Source organism: Protopterus annectens, chromosome 2.part0, assembly GCF_019279795.1.
Source record: "Protopterus annectens isolate FY-2018-M chromosome 2.part0, PAN1.0, whole genome shotgun sequence".
Classification (NCBI taxonomy): Eukaryota; Metazoa; Chordata; order Ceratodontiformes; family Protopteridae; genus Protopterus; species Protopterus annectens.
Genome location: NC_056728.1, coordinates 26,469,098 through 26,485,896, shown reverse-complemented (window position 1 = coordinate 26,485,896; position 16,799 = coordinate 26,469,098). Strand labels below are relative to the sequence as shown.

The 16,799-nt window shown below is 41.8% G+C and overlaps 1 protein-coding gene across 1 annotated transcript in view; it reads left to right on the top strand.

The window, feature by feature from the left end:
• Window positions 1-16,799, top strand: part of LOC122793692 (disco-interacting protein 2 homolog A-like) — a 2,141,448-nt gene that overhangs the window by 784,059 nt on the left and 1,340,590 nt on the right. Inside the window, exon 3 of the mRNA XM_044061912.1 lies at window positions 3,216-3,335. Within this exon, the coding sequence (XP_043917847.1) occupies window positions 3,216-3,335 (120 nt within the window). The remainder of the gene's footprint in view (window positions 1-3,215; window positions 3,336-16,799) is intronic.

Sequence of the window (16,799 nt, the reverse complement as noted above, 5' to 3'; positions counted from 1 at the left end):
CAAGAAAGACTGATGTAATGGTGTTGGCTGCCTTACTTTACACTACTGATGACCTGATGTCAGTCCTCAAGCGACAGCAACCGATGCAGAAATGCTAAGTCTCTGGTATTCAGGCTGGCCAAGGGCTAAATCTGGCAGGGATAACCCAAATGTAATGACTGCAACAGTGAAGCACAAAGAACATCTGAAACGTCCTTTCAGGATTTATCAAGTACAAATAATATCTCCAAATAAAGATGAATGATGAGCGCTAAACCAATTATGTCATTGAATTTGGGAATCCATTCTTTTCCAGTAGTTCTAAATGTAAAGCAAATTACAGTGGAGGAAGAGGGCATCGCTGCAGAGAAAAATTCTCTTGTCTTAATTCTTGCCTCTGACCGTTCAAAAATCTACTTTCTTTTATTCTACTGTTTCTTCTAGGTCTCCCTGATGCACATTTATTTCAAATCTGGTTCCAATCACTTCCATAAATATATTTCTGGCTGAAAGCTTGCTATTTGTCTTAGATTTAGTATGTTAAAGCCTGTGTTCCCATGTAGACGAATGATGTACTCTTTGGATGTGAAAACTGCTTGCATGTTTTCAGCCTAAAGAAAAAGTACCTGTCTATCCTTAAGTAAACTATACTGCGCATTGTTGTGTTTAATGCATTGAAGTACAAAAGCTGCTGAGGAGGTAACTCATGATTAAATCATCTGCACCTGTTTGCTCTGTCTTCAGCTAAATGCAGGGGCTAATAGAAAAATAAACTACTAAGCCTGGAATTTTCCTTTTGCAGCATCAGTGGGGCAGTAGTAAGCACTTACTGCCTTTGGTGCAGAAGGCTGTGGGTTTTCTTTCCACACCAGGTAGATGGATTGCTGACACTGCATTCCTAAGTGCGTTATCCTTCAGATGAGGCATTGAACTGAGTCTGCCTGAGTTGGTAGTAGCTCAGGTGGATGTAAGAAATACCATGGCACCCGTCGAAAAGAGTAGAGGAAGTTCCCTGAAGGCCCTGGCCAAATTTCCCTTAATGGTATAAATACCACCTCGCGTCTTCCCTGAAAAGAAGCTACTAACCTAGTTGAACTAACCTGGTAAACAAAGGATAAATAAATAAATACATTACAATTAAGAAAAAGTTTTGTATTATCAATAGCCTATACAGAAATTGCTGATAAAACTCCAGCCACCTTACATTTAAAATATTTTAGACTGGGTATTGTGTACAACCATGTGGTTAATAGCATGGCATGAGATTTTATACAAATAACAAAATCCTTTTTGTATTTAGGTACTTCCCATCCCTTCAGTCTCTTCCTGAACATTAATGCCATAAAGTGGGGTTTACGCTGTAGAATCCCCCCACCAGTTTAACACCGTCCACAAACATTCAATTTTTTTCATTCATTTCTTACATAGCAACAGCTCACGTGTCAAACACCACCTGATGAAGATTGCTGCTTTACAGTGCTTCCATTTATTCACTAATTTCACATTGCTGCTGGCCTTCCTCCTATTGTCTTCACCTGCCAATACCAGTCTGATTCCGGGCCAAGATATTCCTACTTCTAGCCAGCTCCTTTGCTTTTTCTTCTGTTGCTCAAAGATTTTCCTTTTTAAACTGTGGAAAAGGTTTCACTGGCAAGTCTTTCTTGGTCTTTTGTTATTTACTGAATGACCGGGAAAGCAGAGTCTCCTTCAGTTTGCTGGCAAAGATTTTGTTTCATCCTTCGCCTGTTCTGCATCCAAAAACTTATTTGATTCTTCAGGAAAATGTATTCTGAAGGTGGTTGGATATAGCGGCTTGAATCTCACTCCTGTCTCTTGACATGCTCCAATTGCCAGAAAAAAAAACGTGGTTCTCTTATGCACATTGTAAAATAAATATATTCATTTTTCGCAAACACTTTGGTGACCCAATCTTGATGCTTTTCCCTTCTGTCACAGTGGTGAAATGCACAGCTGTTTCCACTGACATGATTGCATCTTTGCTAATATAGGTCTTGACTGCTTTCTTTTTGCCAAACGTGGCACGTACTCATCATATATTTCAAACATTTTAGTTAACACATCTTGCTGTAGAACAGCAATCCATTGGCTTATCTGCACTTTCATATAACAAATGCCATATATTCCTACTGGTTTTCCTGGTAAAGCAGAAAATCAGAGGCTTTTGATGTACCACATTTTTTAACTAATATTTTGAAAACGTTCTTGAAGCTTCACATTCATTCAGTCTTTTCATTTCAGCCTCTGATTTCTGCAGTTTTATCTGCTGATCTCAATAGCTATTCATATTCTATTTTTCCAGCTTTTTGTCATTTGACTGTATTTTATTTCAGTGTTGTACCTATTTTAACACACCTGAATGTATTTGATTTATTTTTTTCTCTCTAAATTACCAGAGGCCTTCTCTTGTAGTAAAAGCTGAATCTTGAACTGTTTTTTGCTGATCACTTTCCAGAGCTTTTTAAAAATCATTTTCCGATTGATTTTCTTGTAGCTTATCCAGATGTCTTCTTTGCCGGCACCCAGGCAGTGTAAGTACTAGCCGGTAACTGAATTTTAATCAAAACTGTTAACCTTTTACTGCCTTTTAAGTTTTTCAGTTTTCACATTGCAAGGCGCCTCTCTATTCAACTAGCTGCTCAGTATCCTGCCATCTTGGAACTTCACTCTTTGTATCATGCACCTCTAGCTTGGTCAGAAGTTGGAAATGAACTGTAGAGGCTCTGAGTATCATAGGTAAGAAGAATTGCAAGAGTAGTCTGGAAAAGTTTTATCCAACACGGAGAACATGTGCAGTGTTGCCTGAGTTCTAAAGTTTAATAAAGTCCAACTCCTCCAAGCAGGTCTATAATTATGGTAAGTATATAGCTTTTGTTTTTGGTAAATACCGTTTTCTCCTTCTCCTGTCATATCTATGTAGCCCCACCACCATTGCATTCGGCATTTGGCATAGAGAGACGCACATTAAGTTCTGTTTTGGTGCATCTTGTTTTGGCTGGATCTGAAGTCTCCTGAAGTATGATACTATTGTATACCATACTTTGATACAAAAAAATCCTTTAGCATTGCATGTTTCAATACAGCTTTGCAGCTTATTGTACAAGTGGCATTTCCCCCTGACATTTTTTTTCTGTTTTGTGATTTATATTTAGAATTTAAAAAAAAAAATCCGTTCCCCATTCCTTGGGTTGGTGATGCTTCTTGTTGCTGTGTTTCAGGTGTAGATCCCTGCCTGCAAGGTGAAAACAGAACCCCAGCTTCTTCACAGCCTGTGGCTGGTGTTTCCAAACAGCAGAAATCCCGCTCTTCTAACTCGCGGGATGAGCGATTCCGATCGGGTAAGGAGGACTGTATGAATACATAACTGTGTATACATCAGTTATTAAAATTAATTACATTTTAATGTAATTACACAGATCTTGCAGAGCTGTTGTGCATGTGTTTGGAATTTGCCTGCCTGCTGCCACCATATTGCTCAGCATGTCTTCTTGCTTCTGTCCATTTTTGCAACTTCAGAAGCTGAAGCATAAATGCAATAACCTGCAAGTACTAACTTTTTCCAATTAATCAGTTACATACTTTCTAACCCTAGATTTCTTTCCAGTATTATGCTGTAAAATTGGGAACACGTAGTTTTTTTTCTTTTTACCTCTATGTGCCATTGCAACTACAAGTATAAGACTCGTCTCTAATCTGTGGGAGGAATGAGGGGTAAGCAGCATAGGTCTGTGATCTAAAAAATTGCCCATTTGTTCAGGAGACCATGAGTATGTAAATAAGAGAATAGATGTGCAACTAACACAAATGTATGTAGTCCATTACTATTTGTCACAACCAGATTTTTCAGAATTTTTCTTTTTTAAATGTGTCTTTTGATATGACCTAGCTCTTGTTACCTTGTACTTAGGTAAGTCTAAACATATTTTATTAACTTTAAGGCTGTATAAAGTGCATTTGTATTTAGTGAGTTTGCTAGATAACTCCTCACTGGCCTGGATTCTAGCATGGCCTCCGTAGAAAGGCTAGTCTGTTTTTAGGTATCCGCTTCCCTTGGCAAATGCAACTTTATGCCTTACGACTTTGAGCCAAGGAGCAGTGTTGCACCAGATTAACTTGATCATGTTTAGAGTGCCGATTATGTTCTTCCACATCATGTCTGCATTGCTTATACAATAAGAGAAGAAAACACTCATACAATAGCTTGGAACTTGTGAAAAGCAAATCATATGCTCTACTGTTGTTATTATGCACCTTAATTGCAGAATTGAATTGGCAGTATTCATTGCCACAACTAAAGCAGTTTGTGTGAGAAAAATATCTAAATTAAACAAGTTAGTCAAACAGAGGGTCCACATGTGAGTTTAAAAGATTTTTCACTTTTAAATATGAGTTAGAGCTGTAGGAAATGCTTTTCAAGCCTGCAAGTCATCTGAATGTTGACTCTTTAACTGAGAGCTGGCAGGGATGAATGAGTTAATACCCCCCTTCTCCACCAGTAGACAAGTTGGTAGGAAAAATCAAAACCATCTTTTAAAACTCAGTACAGGTGGGATGAGAGCTTTCCTTGCTTAGAAATTTTAAAATGTAAACATGCAAACAAGTGAAGAATGCTGTGATCATTATGTTAAGCAAGTGTTTGTGACCAGAGCACTGGAAGTTATACCAGTGTCTGCTAAGGAATAACATTCCCAAGATATAGTTGTAACACCATGCTGCTTTTCTTATTCATTTTGGATGTTTTCTTGCCTACTATAAGTTATCCCACAGTTTTGAAATGCTTTGCCATTCATTTTTGTTTCCTGGTTCCTTTTCAGAGGTCTTCATTTGTTTGAATGTTTTTACTTTCTACGTCCTTGATAAGACTAAGAGAAAGGTGAAGTTACTAGTTAGGTGCACAAGTTCAACAGTAGCTCATGAGACCAGAATGTGACTTGTTTAGTGGTAGACTTTTAAGAATACCCAGTGCTGAAGCATAGAAGACATTTTCATGCATTGCATGTTGCATGGATTAGAAATTGTGAGATTGCAAAGGCATAATGCAAGTCCTCTAATTCCTGCTTCCATTTTTAGACTTATGTACATAACTTCTGCCTTACTAACTATTCATAACACAAGTAGTAAATACAGAATGGGCAGGATTATCTGAATGGGGTGTCCAGATTTCATGTCCTTCTATCCTTTGTTTACATTTCTTGTCAAATAATTATCGGTAGAATACATATTTATTTAAATTTTTCTGTACATTATTGAAATGTTGGGCTCCTCGCCCTGATCCACTTGGCCATATGACCTTAGCCTCAAGTCACAGATCTCTGTCCATGGGCACTATCTTTTAGGTGAACAGCTCGATTGTAGTATAAGAGTGTTGGTGTGGTATTAAGGAATCAGAACCTGATCAAAAGGGAAGTTGTGTAAACCTGCCATTCATTTTTATATACATTCTTACTGTCCTGTTCTGCTGCCTTGTAAAGCACACAAGTGGGTTCCTATAGTCCTCTGGCTGATCTGAAGTTTATTCCTGAATCTGGGTCATCACTATTGCTTGCAAGTGCAAGCTAGGTTGGATAGTGTTACATATTTTTTTTTTTTTTTTTTTGTTGAGTTGATCATTTCTACCTAGGTTTTTCCATGGGCTGTTGATATTCATAAGTTATGGGTTTATAGTAGGCAGGTGACCACTAGGGCCCTTATAAACCGAGCCGTGCAACCCTAATGTGACCCACAAATTTGATTTATATAGGTGGTGATTTACTTGACTCCCTGTATCAGAGACGTGGGAGCCAGACCAGTGGTGAATTTTCCATTAGCTATCCATTGGTCCATGTTGCACTTAAAAAGGTATAGAGAAGAACTCTGCTCCAACTGGGTGGGGAGCCTCTTCCAGAGAATGGAAATTTTCTGAGAAACCTGTCTCTCCAGCATGTCCTATTTATGTCATAAGTAAAATTTAGGTCCTTTAATCTGTTCTGATGCAGTTTGTTTTACGGATGTTCATCAAACAGGGTCCATGGATGCCTTGTATGCCGGGGAAAAAGATAATCTTAGAAGTATGTGTGATACTGAGTAAAGAGGGCTTTGAGGTGATCAGTGTAGGGCATTGAGTTTTCTCCATGTATCCTTTTTGTAAGGAGTCTTTGTGGACACTGCAGTTGCTGCTTGTGTCTGGTTAGGTAAATACCAAAAGGGGCATTATGCTCTATGATGGGTATGATGGGTATGATGACCTCTCTCTCTCTGTACCTAGATGCCATGCCCTTACTTATAAGTTGAGCAACATAGAAGGATTTTCTTACTACCTTGGACGCATGTTGGTCGAAGGCTAGGTTACTGTCTACATGATTTCCCAGATCCATGACTACTTTACCTATAAAACACACTTAAATATTGATTCACTAATTACTTGGGGAGGTAGATTTCCCAAAAGGTACTATAGTATATTTCTTGGTATTAAGTTTTAAGCCATGGCTTTAGCACAAAGCATTTGTCTGTATTAGACTGTTGTGAATGGGTGTTCTCATCATGGGGGGAAGAGGGGATTCAGTGACAGTTTATAGTCCTCTACGAACTTAGTCAGCCAGAGCCCTTTGACATTGGCTTTAATATCCAAGAAGTAGATGCCAAAGAGGAGTGGGCCCATTGCAGAGTCTAGGGGGAATCTGCTGGTGACCAGCCTTTTTGTGGAATTGGCTTCATTGATTCAAACCTCCTGGGTCTTGACAGTGAGCTTGCTAGGTGTCCAGCATGTTACAAAGGGGTTTATATGTAGTTCCATAAGCTTATTGATAGTGCTTGAGTGGGGTATGTGTATCAGATGTTTTAGCCAGATCTAGGTAGGCAGTATGCACCATTTCCCCTCATCCATTGCCTTAGTGACCTTGTCAAAGAAGTCCACCAGGTTCAGTAAGCATGACCTTCCTTTGACAAAGCCAGACTGGGATGGATCTAGTGTCTGGCGGTCTTGTATGTCCTTGTTGATAATTTCCATGATAATTCTTTCCACAGATTTGCAAATAAGACTAACTGGTCTGTAGTTTCCAGTATCTGTTGAAAGTCGTCCTTTATGAAGGGGGTGACCCTTGCAGTCCTCCATTGACGTGGTGCAAGTCCTATTTTAAGATTGCTGTTAAGTAATGACTCCAGGGTCCTGATGAGTCATGCTTTAGACTGATCAGGAGGCATCCTGGGATGTTATCAGGGCCTATTGAGGCCATGCGCTTGGCTTTGGTGATTGCAGCCAGTACATGCTCCCTTTGAAGGGATGGTTGGGGATGAGAGGTGGGGTAAGGTTGGAAATGAATTTGTCTGCTAACTGGTTTGCTGTGTTGCCAGGCTCAGTGAATGTGCCACCATTAACCCACCAGTTCAGTACATTGCTGTGTGCTGCCCTTGAGGTTTCTAACAACTGTAGAAAGCCTTATGGTTATCTTTCAGCTGAGAAGGTATCTTAACCTCAAAGTTGACTTTGCTTGACCTAAATAGCCCTCTTAGTTACCTATTTACTTCGATATGAGACTTTTCTGTCTTAATGGGAATTACTCTTCCTGATTTTTGTCTTTTTTTTTTAACCTTTTGTTCTATATCCTGTTCAGTTTGGATGCCATCAGGGCGGTTTGTTTCTAGGGCTAGACTTGGGCTTGCTTTAGATAGGTACAGCAGCCTCTAGCAGCCATTGATATGGATGTACAGAGGAGTTTGAGAGCAATTTATCATAGGCTGCTGTGTACTTTGGGTTTGGAGGAGCATTGAGTTTTGACAATCCCATCACTTAAAAGGTAGTTTGCTTTAGAATAGTTCCTGAATGTTCCTGATTTTAATGGGATTACGGAGTTGATTTTGAAGGTGGCCACTTTATGGTCAGATCTTACAAGGGAGGATTAGATATGGGGGGGGGGGTGATGCAGTGTTCTCCCATATTTTTAAGCACAAGGTCCAGTATGTTGGAGCAGGTAGTAGGCAATATTCACTGTTTGGTCAAGGGTGTTTGTATTTATGAAGTCGAGGAATCTCTGTGCCTGTAGATTTAAGGCTGTGTAGGATTCCCAGTCTGTAGATGGGTAATTTTCACCCATGAGTAGGGAGTTAGGTTAGATGGTCAGTGGTTTTAGTAGGCCCAAATATGCATTGTGAGCTTCATGGGATATGGAGGATGACCTGTAGCTTGCTAGGATATAGTATGAGATTTTGTCTGCATGTGGAGGAACTCCAGTGTACCATCCTGTTTGACTGCTCCTGTTTGACTGCCCCAGATGTATACTTGTGTCCTTCCATTTCACTGTTGCAATATTCATCACACTAGGGATCCCCTGCCAAGGGAGGCCTGACATCCACCCAGTAGAACAAAGCCTTTAGGTTGCTTTAAGGTATGCTATAAATCACACGTATGCTCCATGCGTAGCCTTGGGCATAAACGTACCATCCTCAAAACTGCTTTGCCGCCAGTCCAAACAGCATCTCTTGATTTTTGGTCTGAACGCCTGTTCTGTTGCTGGTTCACCAAGCTGTTGGGGTTTATTGTATCTTATGTTCTTTTTTATATTTTATTGCTTGTGAGGTTTCATGTCATCCAAGAAGAGTAAATGCCAGTGTGGGAGACATATGCCCAATGAAGACAGTCATGAGCAGTGCTTGTTCTGCCTTAGTGCTTCCTACGACCATATGTTCTGTTCAGTCTGGCAGGTTTTTGTTCCCAAAACCCTCCATAGCTTGCTTTCTTCTTTGGCTTTGTATCTGGAGAATCAATGTCTTTAAGTTTTTAGCTAAAGGCACAATGGAAGGGTCTTCTTCTCTGGGGGGCAGCCTTTCATGAAGAAAAAGACCAAGAAGTCTAGGCTGGATTCTTCTGCTGTTAAGCCTCTACCAGATATCTCTCCCGAGGGGAGTGAAAGCCCAGAGGTTCACCGGCTGCATTGTTGGATTCTTTGACTGTGACCGATTTGAATGCTGGCGGGGATCTGACTTGAGGCTCATCTTTGGAGGTCTTGTAGACATCTGCATCAGATGTTCAGGGGGAACAGTGACTATTTCCAAAGGAACTAGGGGTGTTTTTCAAATGTTAGTGAGGGAAGAAGTTCCTACTTCAACTGTTGAATGCCGTTTGGGGTCAGAGCCTTAAGAGCCTTCTACTTTTCATAAGGTGGGTATCCTCTTAAAGGAAAAGCAGAAAACTAAGCATATTACTCCAGCTCATAAGGCCCACAGAGTTAGTGGTAAAACTTCGCTCGGGGGGGGGGTTTAATGCTTTGATGGCTTTAAAACCTCCTCAGGGTGTTTGTGTTCCAGCTCCTCCTTGGTTCTCTACTCCCCTTAAAAGACCCAGGGAACAGGATTTTTCTGAGGAGGAGGTTGACAGATTCAGATGAGGAATCCCTTGCCTACTCCTCTGATTCCCTCTCATTTGGATTATGGGTCGGAAGAAAAGGATTCTGCTAATCCTGATACTCCTTTTGAGGAAATTTCATTTTGGGGGGAGAGTCCCTAGGATGATGCAGTTCTTTAAAATGGGATTGTGCTTAGGGTTCTGAGTTCCTGCAAATGGACTCTCCAAGGCCTTCTGTTGTACCTCCTGTTCTGGTTGCTTTGTTAGATGCCTTTTCTAATGCTTCCAAGACTCCTGATTCCCAGTCCCCTGATCCAAAGAAACCTGAGTGGTTATATAGAGTGCTTGAGAGCTGGAAATTTCTTTGTGCCATTCTGCTGACCCTTCAGTGGTGTCTGTGGCTTCTGACGAGTCATCTCACTTGCTTCCTTCTCTAAAGTTATTGCTTTCTGACAAAGATAGCAGAACTATGGAAAGGTTTGTTAAAAAGATTTACACTTCTGCTGCTTTAGCTTTTAAAGCGGTCAGTTATCAGACCCAGATGTCTAGGTGCATGTTGTTTTTTCTTTGAGGCCTGTCAGGTAATTTCTAATCTTCCAGACTCTGAAGGGGAGATTTGTGCCCTTCCTTGTTGGAGACTTCCTCCCAGGTGGCTCGACATTCCATCAGGTGTAATTATGATGCAGCAGATGCTTCCTCTAAGGCTGCTGCCTTTGGGTCTGTGATAAAGGGTTGTTATTGGGTTTGGCTTCAACCTCTGCCTGATTATATTAAGGCTAAGTTGATGGATGCTCTGCTGGTTAATAAACACTTGTTTAGCGAAGCTGCTGCTGATTTAAGTTCCTTCAATATAAGGGTAAGGCTTTACAGGAACTTAAACATGTTTTGTTTCTCCTGTACCTAGGTTTCAGAGAAATTACCTCAGTAAGCCAACCTTCATTCGTAGGCAGTTACACCCCCCCCCAAAGGGGAAGAAAGGTGAGAAGTAGGCTCCTCCTACTAAAGCCAGTCCGAATTCTGTGCCCTAGACGTCTCCTTTTCCTTGTAAACCAGGTGCTGTTTGACTGATTCTTCCCAGTCACATTCCTCTTTCTCTTTACCTTCTCTTTCTCCCTGTTTGGTAAAAGATTACTCAGGACTCCTGGGTTCTGTCCGTTATCCCCAAAGGTATTTCATGGTCTGGAAATCTCTTCCCCCTTTTATGGGTGATTCCTCAGCCCCCTCATGAACAGATGTCCTTTCCAGGGTTGCTTCAGGATGTCTTGACTCTGGGTTCTATTCTAGAAGTTCCAGTTTCCCAAAGGGGCAGGGGGGTTACTACAGAATGTTCCCAGTACCCAAGAAAGAGGGTACTTGGGAGATCAGTTTTAGACCTCGAATCTATAAATACATTTCTGAAGGTTTCCTCATTTCAGATGTTGTCTCTTCAGACTTTATTCGCTCTCTTGCTTCTTCAGGCTTAAATGATGTCTCTGGATCTCAAGGATGCTTATCACCATATCCCAATTCATTCCCTTTTCAGGAAGTTTGAGTTTCTTTGCTGCTTCTTGGCATTTACAATTCTCTGCTTTGCCCTTTGGCCTTTCTACTGTTCCAAGGGTATTCTCCAAATGCCTCGCTCCTGTCATTGCTTTTTGCAGGCTAAGGGGGATCCAGGTCTTTCCATACATTGAACAACCACCTGTTTCAGCCATCTGCTCCCAGAGATCTTGTAAAATTCTCACTTTGCAGTCTCCCTTCTGCAGTGCCTGGGGTTCACTATAAATCTCAAAAAGTCCTTTCTGAATCCTTCTCAGGATCATGTCTTTCTGGGGTACGAGATCCAGACTGTTCCTATGCTGGCATCCCTGCCTCCTCCTAAGGCCCTAACTCTCATTTCTTTTTTTCAGTCCTTTCCTCTGACCTGTATAACAGCAAATACATTTCTGAGAGCTGGAGGTCATGGCTTCCACTAATTCTAAGCTCCTTATTGCCAAACACCACATGAGAAAACTTTAGTGGTTTCTAATGTCAGTTTGACTTCAGCATTCTCATCCCCTCAATTTCTTAGTTCGTTTTCCCCTCGTCTCAAACAGGAACTTCTGTGGTCGATTCAATAGTTGACTGTCAATCCAGGGCTCCCTTTTCATCCACCTCTCCCCTCAGACGCTGTTCAGATGCCTCAGATGTGGGATGGGGAGCAGCTTTCAGTGCCCTAAAGATGCAGGGAGTCTGGTTGCCTCTTCAAAAGAAAGACCACATCAGCGTCAAGGAGATGAGAGCTTTTCTGCTGGCTGTTCAGGCCTTTTATCCTCTTCTCCCCAGGACCTCTCAAGGTGTTTACAGACAAAAATCACATTAATGTGGTATGCCAACAAAAGGAGGGGGGGGTCTTGTCATATTTGTTGGTTGGTATTCCTAATGTAAGAACTAGCTGTCCGGTTCCAAGTGAGTTTTCAGGCAGTATACATTCCTTCAGGTCAAAACATTGTGGTTGACTCTGAGCAGGTCCATAACTCAGTCCCATGAATGGATGCTTCACAGGGATGTGTTTCCAGACATTGTCCACCAATGGGGTACTCCTCATATGTATATTTTTTCCTCCTGCCTAAACAGACAACTTTGTATAGTTTGTGACAGAGTTCCAGGTCCTCTAGTTTTGGAAGGTGGACATCCTCCCTTTTTCTTGAAAGGGGATGTTTCTTTATGCTGCCCTTCCCTTTCCCCTCATTCCAAAAGTCCTGTTCAGAATTAAACAGGATGCTGCCAAAAACCTGTTGGTGACTCATTTTTGGCCGAAACAGCATTGGTTCCCTCTCTTTCTGTATTTAGCCAGGGACAATCATCATAAGTTACCGCACAGGGTGGATCTACTCACACAAGACAAGGGATCTCTCATCCATATCCACCTGTCCACTCTTCAGCTAATGTGGATTTTGATTCCAGGTAGGCATCTTTTTTCTGAGGACGTGCTTAGGGTCCTGCAGGAGGCCAGGAAAACCACTACTTGGAAACACTACTTATCCAAATGGAAGAGGTTTTCTGTTGGTGTCTTTGTTGTAACCTGGATCCACTTTCTGTGGATATTTCTTTTATTCTCTCATCTGTGTGAATTAAGTAATTCTAGGTTGGCTTATTCTTGGGTTATGACCCACTTATCCGCTAATTCTGCTTTTCTGCCTTTATTACCTATTGTAGCCTCTAGATTTGATGCTAAACAATTCCTTTAAGACGTCCTTTATCTTAGGCCTCCCAGTTGTTGGAATTTCATAAGGGTAATGTCGGTCTTCTTACTAATCTTTCTTTTATACCCAAGGTGGTAAATGAGTTTTCTTAATCAGTCAATTCATTTGCATACTTTTTTCCCCTTCTCATCAGTTTGCCAAAGAGAAGGTACTGTGCACATTAGATGTACATAGACAACTCAGATTTTATTTCCATAAGACTGAGACACTTCATAAATCAGATCAGCTTTTTTTTCTTTCATCGTAGGTCCTTAGGATTGGCTGAGTAAGCAAACTTTTTCTTCCTGGATTTCAAAATCCATTTCTTTTTGTTACTTTCATGGTAAGAGCCTTCATTCTGTTAAGACTCATTTTAATAGAGCTGTGGCTTCTTCTGGGGCTTTTTTCAAGGATTTGGATACAAGCTCTGTTCTTGAGGCAGCTGCCTGCACATACTTTTACAAGCACTACAAGTTGGATGGAATTTCTAGAACGATCTTTCATGGCTTTCTAGAGAGCTCTAATGGTCCTTCCTCCTACCTCTCTGCTTCCTGAGCTTTGGCAGTCTCCCTAGTGTAATGAATACTACAGTGGTGAAATGGAAGAAGATAGTACAGTTGTGTAAAGTCTTACCATAATGGTGGATGTCCTTCTCTTGACTGCTGCAGTGTTCACTCCCTCCCTCCATCCCCTGGTCCTGTTCTCATTTGGCTGTACTGATTACCTTTCTTTTCTGAGGATGGTATGTCCTGGCATCACCCTTTATGCCCTATGCTATGCAAGCAGCATACGTGTGATGTACGGCGTACCTTAAAGCAAACCAAAGGCTTTGGTATACTGGTCGGACGTCGGGCCACCCTTAGGGGATCCCCAGTGTTATGAATACTGCAACAATGAAGAGAAGAACATGTACTGTTATGGTAAGATTTTACACAACTGTGGTTTTTGATGTATATTAAAACATCATCTCCTTTAGCCGTTGTCTGTGCAGCTGCTAGTCTAAACGTGCAGAAGGCACTGAAACCTTGCACTGCCAGGGTATTCTCTTCTACTTTAAACCATATCTCAGCACCTGCACAAATGTGTATATTCTACAGTGTGAGGACGGCTTGGAGGGAGTGTAGTGTTTTATTTAGGATCCTGTCATTGAGCAGTAACACCTTGAGGTTTTTTTTTTTGTCAAGTTTGTCAATTTGGCATTACCTAAAAAAGCCAATGTGTGGGTGGATAAAGTTAAAAAGCCTAGGGGGAGAGGTGCAGACCATCCTTGACAAAGTAATGTGGTCTGTTAACCATGTTCTCCCAAGCTGACAAATATTGGATCCCCTTAGAATGACACCAGAAAAACAGCCAGTTGTTGAAATCAATATTTTCTTTGCTTTTATTGTGGCATCATCCACAGCAATGGTAATATGCTGCTCAGTGCTGGGCTCATACTAGCCTGAGACACACTAGTCTGAAAGCTCCATGTCTGTCTTCATATAGTCCAGAGAAGGGACATCTCTGGTCATTTACACCCACGTGGACTATGATGGAATGATACTGGTACCTGTGGAGTAATTTCTTGAGTGCGTGCGTGATTTGGTGGATTCTGACTCTGGGTAAGCAGCTAACTGTTATTTTCTTGTTCAGCCTGGATCGAGGGGTATCAGTGTATCTTACAATGGAGTACCCCATGATGAGAGTCCTGGGAAGTGTTTGCTTGCCTTAGGGGCTTAGTGTTTGAGGCTTCTGTGAGAGTCACAGTATGTGTGATTTTATTTATTTTTTGAGTGCTTTTTGGCTTGCTGAGGTGTAGCTTTGACAGTGGGCAGTCTAGGCAATCTTTGGTGTTTAGGAAGATTGCTTTTAAGTGCTTCAGCATTTGTTAATCTGTGTGTGTTGTCTAGTTTGTGAGGTGGTGGTTGTGTGCATGGTTTCAACAGCCTGATGTGCACTTGTATGTGAGAATTTAGCCTCCAGTGTCATTGTGTAAGTACACCTGTCACATACTGTCTGCTTCTTTAAGGATTAAGGGGTTGTCAGTAAACATGAGACAATTGCTACATTTTCTCAAGATGCCCACATCCACTAAGCTGGCTATAGAGAAGTTAGGAAATTGCATATCCATACTGTCTATTCCTTTGATTTGTGAGCTACAAGGGGGGGGGGGGGGGGTAGTGCACTGAGGTTAGAAGGCTTTTAAGGATGCTTTATTGGAGCAAGTCATGCTAAGCAGTACTAAATGTTACTAATTTTAATGTTTACACAGTACTGAATTCAAGTAAATCTGTAGGTTTACCATTTGAGTCCCAACTAGCTGCTGTAAGCTTGTTGGAGCACAGGTTATTTGCACTATATTGCTGCTTTGCAAGGTACAGTTTTATGATCTGTTCTTTCTATGTCTTTGCTAATGTACAGGGCACTGCTCACCCATGCAAATGCACAACATTTTTCGCAGCAGAGATAAAACAGAAAACTAACTGAGCCATCTGGCCAATAAAATGATTACACTGCAAGTCCTTTAGTGCATTTCCAAACTCAAATATACCAGGCAAAACCTTCTGCCACAAGATGAATAAACCCAGATGTCCTTCCATTTCACTGTTGTAGTATTCATAACATTAGGTTCCTAGGTGTTTACTGGGCTAACGACCACACGTGCCTTTTTAAGCCTAGCCATATATCCAGAAAGGAGGTTACTTGGAGACCAATTCTAGACCTGTCATCTAAACACTTTTCTGAAGGAAACCACTGAGTGAATGTTATCTCTTCAGACTTTGTTCCGTCTTTTGCTTCCTCAGGCTTATATAGTGTCTCTGAATCTCAAGGATGCTTACATCCATATTTCGATCCATCTCCTTTTCAGGCAGTTTGTGTTTTTCTGTTGCTTCCTTGGATTTTCATTTCTCTGTTTTACCATTCAGCCTTTCTGCTGCCCCAAGGGTATTCACCGAATGCCTCGTTCCTGTGATTGCTTTTTGCAGGATTCAGAGGATCCAAGTATTTCCCCACTTGGACAAGGTTCTTTTTCAGACGTCCTCTCTGGAGATCCTGTTGCAAAATCTCCATTTTGCCATCTCTCTTCTTCTTCAGAGCCTGGGGTGTACAATAAACTTCAAAGTGTCTTCTCTGATGACTCCTCAGGACCTTGTTTTTCTGGGTTACAGGATTCAGATGCTGCCTTTGCTGTCATCCTTGCCTCCTCCCAGGGCCTTGACCCTCACCTCTTTCTTTCATGCTCTTCTTCCTCTGGCTTCCATTACAGCTAGGGAGTTTGAGAGCTCTGGGCTTCATGGCATTCACCATCCCTATGCTCCCTGTGGCCATCATGAGGATGTTTGTGGTTCCTGACATCAGTTTGGCTTCAACATGCTCATCCCTTAGAATTTGTAGTTCCTTTTCTGTCATGTCTCAAGAAGGAACTCCACTGGTGGATCCAGCAGTTGTCCTTCAATCCAGGGCTTCCTTTTCATCCCCCTGATGTTCTTCGTGTTTCACTGTTGCAGTAATCACCTTTGGGTTATTCCTGCTGTGGTAGCCCTCGGCTGGCCAGAATACCAGCGTCAGTGTTTGTCTGCTGCTGTCACTTGTTGTCACTTGTTGACTGATGTGAGGTCATTAGTGCTATAAAGCAAGGCAGCCGATGCCATTACATTAGTCTTTCTTGCCATGGAGCCCATAGCAGAAGCAGTTCGCAAGTGTGCCGGGCAGTCGCTACCAGAGTTACAATTACAGCTGAAAACGTCTAAAGCCAAGTACCCCGTTGGGGATCTGTTCACAGATGCTTCAGACGTGGGATGGAGAGCAGCTTTTGACTCCCCTAAAGGTGCTGAGGGCATATTCTCCTATTCAACAGAAGGAGCACATCAGTGTCAGAGATGAGAGCCCTCCTGCTGGCTCTTCAGGTTTTTTTATCCTCTTATCTCCGGGACCTGTCAAGTTTCAGATGTATAAAAGAGAGATGATCTCTTTCAGATGGGATTCTCCATCCCCTTCTACCATTCCCCCGTTCTGCCAGCCTTCTTGGATGCCATTATAGCTGCATCTAAATGCCCAGATTCTCAACCTCCTGCTCCCAAGCATCCTGATAGGTTTTACAAGGTGCCTGAGGACTCTAAATTCCTCTTCAAAGCCCCTTCTGCAGACCCAACTACCATGTCAGGCTCAGCTGATAAGGCATTCAAATTACTGCCCTCTGATAAAAAAAGCAAAGTGATGGAGAGACTGGGGAAAAAAGTTTACCCCTCTGACCTTCTGGCCTTCAGGGCAGTTATCAGACTCAGGTGGCCACATACTCTCTA